General features: G+C 37.4%; 1 protein-coding gene across 4 annotated transcripts; it reads left to right on the top strand.

Moving 5' to 3' along the window:
• Positions 1–372: 372 nt before the first annotated feature.
• Positions 373–10798, top strand: clu (clusterin). 4 transcript variants are annotated; one of them, XM_026923497.3, is made up of 9 exons: positions 373–525; positions 4889–5012; positions 5096–5244; positions 5346–5516; positions 6905–7268; positions 7646–7783; positions 9929–10155; positions 10235–10410; positions 10519–10798. In XM_026923497.3, the coding sequence occupies exons 2-9, from the start codon at positions 4925–4927 to the stop codon at positions 10529–10531; spliced, it is 1326 nt and encodes a 441-aa protein (XP_026779298.2). In that variant the 5' UTR covers positions 373–525; positions 4889–4924; the 3' UTR covers positions 10532–10798. The 4 variants fall into 4 exon arrangements, with proteins under 4 accessions (XP_026779298.2, XP_026779296.2, XP_053098086.1 ...); XM_026923495.3 differs by having other exon boundaries at positions 7643–7783; XM_053242111.1 differs by lacking the exon at positions 10519–10798 and having other exon boundaries at positions 7643–7783; positions 10235–10426.
• The last annotated feature ends 438 nt before the right edge of the window (positions 10799–11236 follow it).

The following is an 11236-nucleotide window of genomic DNA, read 5'->3' as shown; positions in this document are numbered from 1 at the left end:
GTTGCATTGTGGGAAATTGCATAGGTCACAGTGAAGTCAGTGAAAAGAATGCATACATATCTAAATGAAACTTCAGTTTATTATTTTTTAAAATAAAAATGATAAAAACATGTTTTGTCATGGATTACTGTCAGTAGATTTATGCCAAAAGTACATTTAATCCGTTTTAAATTCAATCTATAACACAATAAACTGCGCAAATGTAAAGTGATATAAACGCATTTTGAACCCACTGTATATAATAAGAGGGAATTTAAGCCTGTAGACAGTATGTTCACTTGGGAGTAAAATCCACAATCTGGCAACCTGTGTCCCTCAGGCAGCGGACAGAGAGAGAGAGAGAGGCGCGTGACACTTCTGGAAAAGTCCAGCAGTGCAGAAACAAGGGTGGGGTGCAGGGGGTGGCTGAGGAGGGGTTCGTGCTCGCGCGCTGAATCACGTCGCCACCTCGCGGTATAAATAACGGGGCGCGCGCGCGCAGGGAAGCGGAGGACGCACGGATCCAGCTGCGCGAGAGACGGCTCGGTAAGTGCGCGTTATCTTCCCACATCTGAACTCTTCACCACAGAACACAGTGTTGCAGCTATAATAATGCGCACTCTCATACTGTTTTATAGTAATAATAATAATAATAATGATAATGATAATAATAATAATCCCGTTAATACGCACTAAATTGCGCCTGATGATGATGATGATGATGATGATAACACACAGTGACACATTAAGGGATTGTCTTGAGCACTTCTGCTTGCATATTGCATTCCTCTGTGCTATCAATCCCGCAATAACATGGAAGAAATGATGAAGAAGTTGCAGCTGTGCATGAACAGAGTGGGTGGGAATGTTAATGTCCTCTGTTTCTGCAGAGGCAGATGCACCAGGGTCCAGTAATAACTTTCAAAATACAATTCATAAGCAATATTAACGCATTCATAGTGTATGCATTTCATTTTGGTTAAAAATGAACATTTTTAAAAGGCTCTTGTTTGTTGCATAAGCCAGACAGAAAAAAATCTTCTTGTTCATGCTATCTGATAAATATTACTTGCCTATACAAACAGACTGAACTCTCTAAGTGTTAACAATAACGCTAAGCATTTAGCGTTATTACATACATAATTAAACTGAGGCTAAATGACTAACACACTTTTTTTTGGTTCGTGATATTATTATATGCAATAATATCGCGATAAGGATTAACAAATAAACTGTTCAGCCCTGCATTACTAGAGTGGATCAGGATAGGGTTTGTAAATGCTTTTTCAGGTTAAAGGTACATTTGTACCTGTTATTTATAATAATACTATAATATTATATAGTAGTCATTATACTACTACTACTACTACTACTATAATAATAATAATAATAATTAATGTAAACATTATTATTTATTTTTAATGGTATTATTATTATTATTATTATTATTATTATTATTATTATTGTTGTTGTTGTTGTTAATAATAATAATAATAATAGTAGTAGTAGTAGTAGTAGTATTTATTATAATATAATATAATAGTATAGTATAGTATAATAGTAACATTTTCTTAATCCAAATCCATGTAAAAGTGAATATTTCAATATGGAGGTAAAATGTTTTTTTATTCTGATACTTGCACATAATGCTATTATAATACATGAAAACTAGACTGCAGGACATCACTAATCCCATGTGGTGTAGTAATACCCAGAATGAAATGAAAGCATATATTTTAAAAATCACAGGTTTATCAAATAACCTTTATCTTTAACTCTGGCATTGTTGTGCAATTGCGTAACTGCACACACAGAGGGTTAAATAGTGTGTCTGCTCGCTCACCCTTCCTGAGGTGAATGTGTATTGATTTTTCAGTGCAGAGGGGAATTTGACTCTCAGCTCCAAAAAGCGGGTTCATGTCATACTGCTCTCTCTCATCTCACTGCAGCACAACTCCAGGTTCGTCAGGACGCCAACGATCCCTCTGAGCTCAGGCCAGGCCATCTGCTTCAAAAAAAAAAAAAAAAAATTTTTAAAAATAAAACACCAAAGACAACCTGGCAGGCACATTTTTTTCCTGTCTGTTTTGAAGTCATCAAAACAAAGACTAAAGCACTATCTGGAATTTGCTGGATAACAAACGCAGCAGAATGAGGAGAGAAAGAGCTTAGACTGCCCCTGCCATAGCAAATGGTTTGGCTTGTTCAGATGTATAAATGAGTCACATGTAGCACATGTAGCAAATATGGCAAGACTTGGCAAAACGATACTTTCACAATATATTTTCAGGATAGCATTACATTTATTTTGTTTGATAATAAGTACCACATTAGTAAAAAAGAAACCAATGAATTTAACACTTTTCTACTCCATTATTTACAAATAAAGTGAAACAGGCGGTCAAAAAGTCTACAGTATGATTGGTGCAGGTGCACCATGAATATGATAAAAAAAAAATTTTACCAATATGATACCAGTTTTACTATAGGAGCTATAATTAGAGTAACCAAAAACTATAGGCTAATATTTTATATAGGGGAAAAAAGCATAGACCAATAGTTATAGTTAAACAGAAATTCTGCACTATTTCTAGCTCCACCCATATGTCTCTATTCAGCATACTCAGTGCCTGTGTAGGCAGGATAACCAAATTCAGTACAGATCATTTGGGAAAAGAAATACTGACAAAATGTTGGCTTATGGACTGCTTACTGTACCATACCACATCTTCTTTATGACCACAAGGTGGTGTGATGGGTTTTTTTCTCCTTCTACCACAGCTATTTGACAATGATTACATTTTTTAGTAAACAAAGAACACGATGTCATACCTTTTATCAGTTTATAGTTATGTTTACTGTCATGGAACATTCGCAGTCAGTTCCTGTTATCACTTACATTATAGCAGCTATAAACAACTGTTCTCTCATTTTCTCTTGAAGTTAATAAGACAAAAATGTATATAGAGATTGTATATAAAAATGTACCCTGTTATAGAGAGAAACTGCAAAACGTAAAGACTCTCCCGTGTAAGAAAACTTAAAGGACCAGCTTTACTTTTGACTGGTATAAAGAACTGATACTGGAGACTCCTTCTGAAAAATGTGAAATAAAGCCGTCTTACCTTATTTAGTGCATCAACAATTATACATTTTTTAAATCTGTTTATTAGTAGACTTAGATTATTTTGAAGCATCTGCCATACAAGTCCTGTGAATAAGCTGTTACTATAGAAACGCACTCGAATGAGCACATTAATATAAACCTGTGATTTGAATTACAGCCAGCGCTGTTATCAGAGCTGCTGTTACAGAAAATGAATGAACACCTTCTGACCAATCGAGAATTCAACATCGCTGTGGTGGAAACCATGATAACATATCGTCGTCTCACACACCGCTTTTGTCAGATGTGTGTGATTTGTTTTCTCAGCACTGAGGGCTCTGCAGCCAGCAGCTTGCGTCGTTCCGTTTCAGTAAGCAGTGAATGCAGAGAACTTGTGTGCTTCTTATATAACCAAGCTCCCTGCATTGATCTGGCAAAAGCACAGAGGTTCTCTGTGCACCGACGCAGCGTGCAGGCGTTCTCTCAGAATAATAGCACTGTCATCACATGCTGAGTGCCTGACTAATCCTCAATTGCTCATCGAGATGGATTGTGATTGGTGGCGAAGCTTTGGAAATGATTGTTGGTGCCGTCGTCAGCTAATACGGCTAGGAAAATAATTCACTGTGTTCTTACATGCCCACACACAGATTAAAGATTTATCTTCTGTACTTATTTTCTGCCTGTTTATGAAGCTGCACACACAAACCCAATCCTTAATCTTTCAAATCTAATCCAGACAGTGGTCACAGGTTACTTATGACTGGTGGATTTTGGCTGAAAATTTGTCTGAAAACAATTCAAAGCAAGAGAGATATTACACAATGCCTCAAATCACACACTGCAGCTTGACTACTCCCCAGATGGTTTTTAGGGTTATAACTCAAATATAGCACTAAAATTTACACTCCAAAGAAATGAAAGATCACTCCCCAGTAATAAACACTGATTTCAAAACCCAAAATGCCTTTCCCTAACTTTTTACTGGTCATTTGCATCTGCAGTGCAGCAGCATTACGATCCTATTGTCACTACTTGAAATCACTCACATAATTACCTACACTCCTTACATGGAGATCATGTATCACAGAGGTGTATTATATGCAAAGACAATAATAATAATTTTCATCACTAAAAGTAGAAAACTGTTCGCAAATCTAGTTGATTACTATTATCTTCCTGTCAGATAGATTTAGCTAGATAAATCTAAACAGCTTCATAAAATAACACTATAGCTAGATGGCTAGTACTGACGCTAGATTAGCTAGCAGATTGGGTATTTAGCTACTCTTACTCTATAAATTTAAGTACTAAAGTATTAAGGTATTAAATACAGCTAGGTGGCCATTACACTGAAGGGTTGTCACTGGAGTGGCTAAACAGCTAGCTAATATTTCTTTATAAAGTACTACATGACATAAGTTATTAAGTATAGCTAGGTAGCTATTACGCTGAAGGGTTGCCACTGGAGTGGCTAAGTGCTAACTACTATTAATCTATAAAGTGCTGCATAAATAAAGGTAGTAAGTGTAGCTAGGTCCTCAAGAGCTTTTTTTTTTTTAAGGATGACATTAGAAGTGATCTGCTTAACAGGATGTGTATACCATTTAGAAAAAGTAAAAACTGCAGCAGCTTCTAATGTGTCTTCCACATCTGCTATGGAGAGTACAGAACAGTGTCTGGCCCCTTTCAGCCCAATGCTGCATCTGAGTTTCCTATATCCGTGATATTTACTGGTTTGATCTAGTGTCTGGCTTCACGTGTCAGAGGAAGTCACGTTACATCTGTCTCTCCTACCTTTAGTGTGTTTCTTGCAGCTGAAAGCTGAACTCGCTGAAGATGAGGGTGTGTTGGTCTTTGGTGGGCCTTTCGCTCCTCTACATCTCCGCTGAGTGTCTGCTTCCCCCCTCCCAGGACGACCTTAAAAGTGAGTACAACAGATGTCCTCTCAGTGCAGTTAAAACAGCGATCTGTGTCAGCCGGTGCCTGATGGTAGCTGTGCATCCACAGAGATCTCCCAGCTCGGAGAGAAATATGTGGATAAGGAGATCGAAAATGCCATTAATGGCGTAAAGGAGATGAAGACAGTGATGGAGAAGTCGGAGGAAGATCACACGAAGTTCCTGTCATCGCTGGAGGAAACCAAGAAGCAGAAAGAGGTTAGAGAAGATTTTCAGACTGATTCTGTTTTTTTTCCCCTCAGTGAGGACTGTAACAGTTTGAAAGTGTGCTAGACCTCCAGATTTCCTGTGTGCATTAGGACGCTCTGAAGGTTGCACAGGAGATGGAAGAGAAGCTGAATGAGGAGCAGTCAGTGTGTAACGAAACCACACAGGCCCTGTGGGAGGAGTGTAAGCCGTGCCTGAAGAACACCTGTATTAAATATTACTCTCGCACCTGCAGCAGCGGCTCCGGCCTGGTGGGTCGACAGGTGAGATCAGAAATCCACAGTGGTCATGCTGCATTCGGGGGCTCATTGGAAGATCATCTGTCATATTGTAAACTAACAAATACGAGTTCACTCCATTCAGATGCTTGTCAGTAGACACGCCCATAAAACAAATATAAATGTTAATAAATATAACAAATACATGTATAAATGTAAACGTCTTACAGTAGAGCTTACTTTTATTGTCTAAAGCTAAACATAATGTAACAAAACAATTATTTCTTAGTCTAATATCAGTTAGAAATAACATGATAAAAGATCATGTGTAATTTCCAAGTAGGAAAATTGCTATTGGTATCTCCATATTTTCTTTTTTTCATCTGGGGAATAGAACGCACGTCTGTATTCAGTACAAGACTAACATACTGTAATCATTAATATAATATAAAACCATTACACATTAATAGTGATTATAATAACAAGCAATATACTGTATAATTAATATCAGTAATATAAACCAGCAATCAAACTGTATAAATAGAAATATTCAGTATTTAAAGCATTTTTGGAACAAAAATTATATCAAATTGATAAATAATATACTATATAATAATATATGTATTAATAGTAACAAATTTATTATAACGTCATTCTTGATGCTTAGAACTTTATCCAAATTTCAAACATCACAATTTTTTTAAGTCATGCAACACTTGTTTTAAAGACCGTAAAGACCATGTTTTATTTCTCCATCACAGCAAAATACAAACGACTATATTTTTAATAATTAAAAATATAACAAGTACTTTTTATCCATTTATAGTTACATTTAATGTTGTGGAATGTCCATTAGACAAGCTACTTCCTGTTATTAGTTATGTTATAGCAGCTATACAGTCATTCCCTCACCAGCCTATTTTTTTCCCTCTCCTTCTTGACGTTAATAAGACAACAAAAACGCAGCTTGTCATGTAACTGAGAAACCAGAAGCGCAAAGTCTTCTGTCCTGAACACTTTTCTGTATCAGGAGACTTACTAACATTTACAAAGCTCTGATACTGGAGACTCCTTCCATAAATCCATAAATGTTAAATAAACGTCTTACAAAAAAAATCCATATCAACAGTTCCACATCTACATTTTCCTTTGGTATATAACAGCACATTTTTAAAATTCCTTTACTATTAGGCTTAGACTATCTGTCCCTTGTAAGATGTTCTTATAGAATCAGCGTATTAATATAAACCTGTGATTTGTCTTGCAAACTGTCAGAGCTGCTATTATAGAAATCAACAGCTTCTGACCAGAATCAAGACTTCAGCAGTGCCGTACTATAAGGCAGAGTAACACTTGCCTATTACCTGTCTATTCCATAAGATAGAATACAGTGCAACTCAAACCCATACGTTTGTGTGCTGCTCCTGTCTCAGCTAGAGGAGTTCCTGAACCGGTCCTCGCCTTTCTCCATCTGGATTAATGGTCAGAACATGGAGACTCTGGAGAAAGAGGACGACCAGCAGAGGCAGCACTTCCAGGATCTGGAGAGGCGCTACACTGACGTGGCTGACGGCGTGGACAGCATCTTCTTGGACAGCATGAGAGTATTCGAACACATGCGCTCCCTGCAACAGCCCAGGTGGTTCCACAGACCCTCCCGCATCTACAGGTCCCTCTTCCGTGACCCGCAGTTCCCTGGCTTCCACAGCATGTTCCAGCCCATGATGCAGATGACTCAAGACATCTTTGGATCATTCGGGTCATACATTGATGGTGATTTGAACTTTCCCTCCGAAGGTAAACAAGCGGTAACGTTACTGTGTTAATGCAAATTTATTACTCCTCTACGCTGCGTGTGAAATTAAACGCAGTACAGCGACACTATACCATATTCATCATACTGTCACATAAACATCACAACAAAAAAAAATCACACCATCAGTCGAATAAGGGTGTGTCCCAAACCATATCCAATATACAGGCTATGTATCATCAAGCTGCACTGCATTATGGCCATTTCTGTACATATAAGGCTATTTATTGCTATGCATTCAGGAATGTACTGGATATTCTCCACTATGCACTCAGATAGTGCTATATACATTGCAGATTGTCTCGTTTTGGACATTATTTATAATTTCCATCCTTTACATCTGCTGTTTTTTTGACAGAAGGCAGCGTGAATGAAGACGTAGTCATAACCAGGCCATTTGGGAATGATAAAATGACCTGCAGGGAGATTCGCCGCAACTCTGCCGGCTGCATCAAACTCCGAGAGGAGTGTGAGAAGTGCAAGGAGATCCAGCATATCGGTGAGCTTAGTGTCAGGAGCACATTATACTCAGGACATCACCCAAAAAAATAAATAAATAAATAAATAATAATAAAAAATAAACCCTCATAGATCTTGCAGAGTGCGATTATAAAAGACTCCCATTTATAACATAAATAAACACATTTATAACTCCCATTTATAGCATGCTAAGCTGCCTTTCCTGTATACAATGGGCCACATAATAATAATTAAATAAGCTAAAGTTTAATAAATCTAGTCCGAGGTAATCAAACTGTGGGGCATGCCTACATTGCCTACAAAACTCCACTAGTTATTTTATTTGTATTTGAACCTAAAAGCAATAATCAGTTTTTATTTTCTGAATTCTGACCTTTAACCTTTATTTTGGCTGGACATCATTTATAAATGACTTTGACCCATTAGGGATAAACTTTTTCCAATTTGTAATGCCAGTTAAAGCTCCTTTTATTACATTTAAGATAATAAAATAAGATCTTAAAAGTGAAATTACATAATACTTTCAATGTTCTTAACAGCTCTTCTGTTCTGGAATTATTAATTTCTGTTTTAAAAAAGTTATTAAGCTTGTAACGAGATTTTAATTTGTTACTTTTAAATGCATCATCATGAAAACTTCTTTCAATTTCAAAACAATCTTCCAAATTCATATAATCATGAAACCATAAGTATATAAGAACATGAAGTTATTATATAGTTATATGCCTTTATACCAGTTAACTACTTTTTTAGGGATGCTGCTGAAGATTTTTGTGCTGAAATTTATAATAACTAAAAAAAATAAAAATAAACAAACACACACATGGGACTTAGAGTGGCTCAAGTGAGCAATAAAACATGACAGATCATGCTGTTATAGGAAATGAATCAATGATGACCCATTGCAAAGATTATCACCCCCAAGTTGATTATTTTCCAATAACAGCACTCCCCATGTGTTGTAATACACTTACACTACATCAATTTGCCAACATTAAACCCTTTTTATTATTTTTTTTAAAGAGCGACACATCATAATTTCTTATCTGTTTATAGTTACGTTTAATGTTGTGAAACGTGTGGGGGAAAAAAAGATCCTGTTATCACTTGTATCATAACACCTATGAACAGTCATTTCCTCTTCAGTCTCGCTTTTACCTCTCTCTTGAAGTTAGTAAGACAAAAACAAATGTTTTTTTTTATTCGTTTATGTGGAGCATCTGCTTTACAAGTCCCTGTGAATTAGCTTTTAATAAAAAAAATGTGTTAGAACAGGTACATTAATATAAATCTGGGATTTGCAGAAAATGAATCAACACCTTCTGACCAATTAGAATAGAGAATTCAACAGTGCTGTGGTAAAGTTGTTTTAATCAGCTGTGTAGTAGTGTTATAACTTGTAGCTTGTAAAGTAGGTTTTCTATTAAAGCTAAAACTGCAGCATGCGACTTTAGAGACATTAGGCACTCTGAGGAAACATTTCAAAGCCTACCATGTAATAAGTAATACATATCAACAAATACTTTAAAACATGCTTTTAAGCAAAAGTTTCCTTCAAGACAGTGCAATTCTGTATCACCTTCCTTCGATAAGGCAGCAGAAACTGCAACATCCTACTTTTTTTAGTTGAAGCTTGATGTCATTTTGCTTAAACAGCCAACAAAACATGCACTGTGAACTTACTTCCTGCTTACTTACTTACTTCCATGCTTGTCTGATGATAAGCTTGGCTTGCCTTGCAGGCTGCCCTTAGTTTGTTTGTGGTTAGCCGTATGAGCATTGCTGACGAAGCATAAGACAGACTTAAGATGGCTCTGTCTTACACTCTCGTTAGCTATCTGCACTTCCGTGCCCTGGTTTTTAATCAGTTTGACAGGAAACCAACTTTTTATATCTAGCTAAGCTGGTCAGCAGCAGCAAACTGCTGATTCTTTCAAAAGCAAACTTGTCTGATGGCACTGAGAAAACCACAAAGTTTGTATTGGGCTGTTTTGCATGAACGTAAAACAGCTCTTTTTTTTTTTTTTTTGGTCAAAGTAGGTAGCTTGTTTGCCATTGAGAGTGATGAAACCTACCAGTTGCTTGTGTGTGGGGCTTATCACAGCCCTAATGCTGATGGGCCAGGTTCTTCTAGTCCAGTTCTAAGCATGGTTTTCTTGTGCAGATTGTTCTGGAAAGAAGCCTCTGGAAGGTCCACTGAAGGAGGACCTGGAACAGGCTCTGGCTTTGGCTGAGAGATTCACAAAGGAGTACAACAATCTCCTGAGGCACTTTGAGGAGGAGATGTTCAACACCTCGAAGCTGCTGGACACGCTGAGGAAGCAGTTCAGCTGGGTGTCCTCGCTCGCCAACCGCACTACCAGTGATGACGGCATCTTTAAAATCCAAACAGTGAGTCCTGACATCAGTGCCATTCAGACACAATCAGTGATCCATACTGTATGTAACGTCTCATTCTGCTTTCATAAAGATCATCTGTAAGGACACGGCGGACGCTGAGAAGCCGGCCGACACCAAGGTATCCGTCAAACTGTTTGACGAGCCAGAAATGAGCTTCACTGTGCCGGGAGAAATCCCCTGGACCGACCCTAAGTTCTCGGAGGTGGTGGCACAGGAGGCTCTGGATCGCTACAAACAGAACACTGTGTGGGTATTTAAGTAACGGTTCTGGAAAATTCTTCTCTGCAAGCTTAATTAGTTGCATCGCTTTAATCATTGCACTTATTACAAAATTTCCTTCTTTTTTGATTACAGAGTTGCAAAGTAATCATGAAGGAGAGCAGGTAGAATTTCTTGTTGAAGAATCGACCCAACAAACATCACAGAAAATACAGACCTTTCTGCATTTATCTCACTAAATACCAATAGCTGTTGTACTACTTAGCTGGATGTTCTCTATCTAGCATTATTCCTGCTGTATGATCCTGACCTAGGCATCAAAAGATCCTAAGTGAAAATAAAATTGCTTCCAATTTCCCTGTAATAACCAACTGTACATTGCAAAATGGATAATAAAATGTATGAATAAACCCAACTACTTTATGTTTCCCTTTATATATAAAGCAATAAATAAGGAGTAAACAGCATAAACATGTCAGAACCTTGGGTTCCTGAACAGGCAACTCTGGTGGAATTTGGGAAATGGCACATTTTCATAAAGGAGCCTCAGAGGTCAGCAGTGAAGGTTCTGTGCCAGAAGGCTTTTAGTTCAAATCTCAGCACTGGCAAAGAACCACTACAGTGTATCACATAGATCTGAAATATTCCCTGGCGGAAGACAGGGGACCAGCTGCTCATATATTCTTTTTTTTTTTTACGGCAGAGTCAGAAAAAGAAAGTGTGCTGTATTCTGGGAATGTATTAAAAGAAAATTATGGGGTCAGTTCCACCACAGCACATATAAACCAGATATTCTGGCCTGAGTGAAATCTCAGGTCATAAAGCAGATGTCAAATATACAGTCAGTGGACCT

This window comes from Pangasianodon hypophthalmus, chromosome 19, assembly GCF_027358585.1.
Source record: "Pangasianodon hypophthalmus isolate fPanHyp1 chromosome 19, fPanHyp1.pri, whole genome shotgun sequence".
Classification (NCBI taxonomy): Eukaryota; Metazoa; Chordata; class Actinopteri; order Siluriformes; family Pangasiidae; genus Pangasianodon; species Pangasianodon hypophthalmus.
Note: the sequence above shows the minus strand (reverse complement) of the source record. Positions and strands in the feature narration are given on the sequence as shown.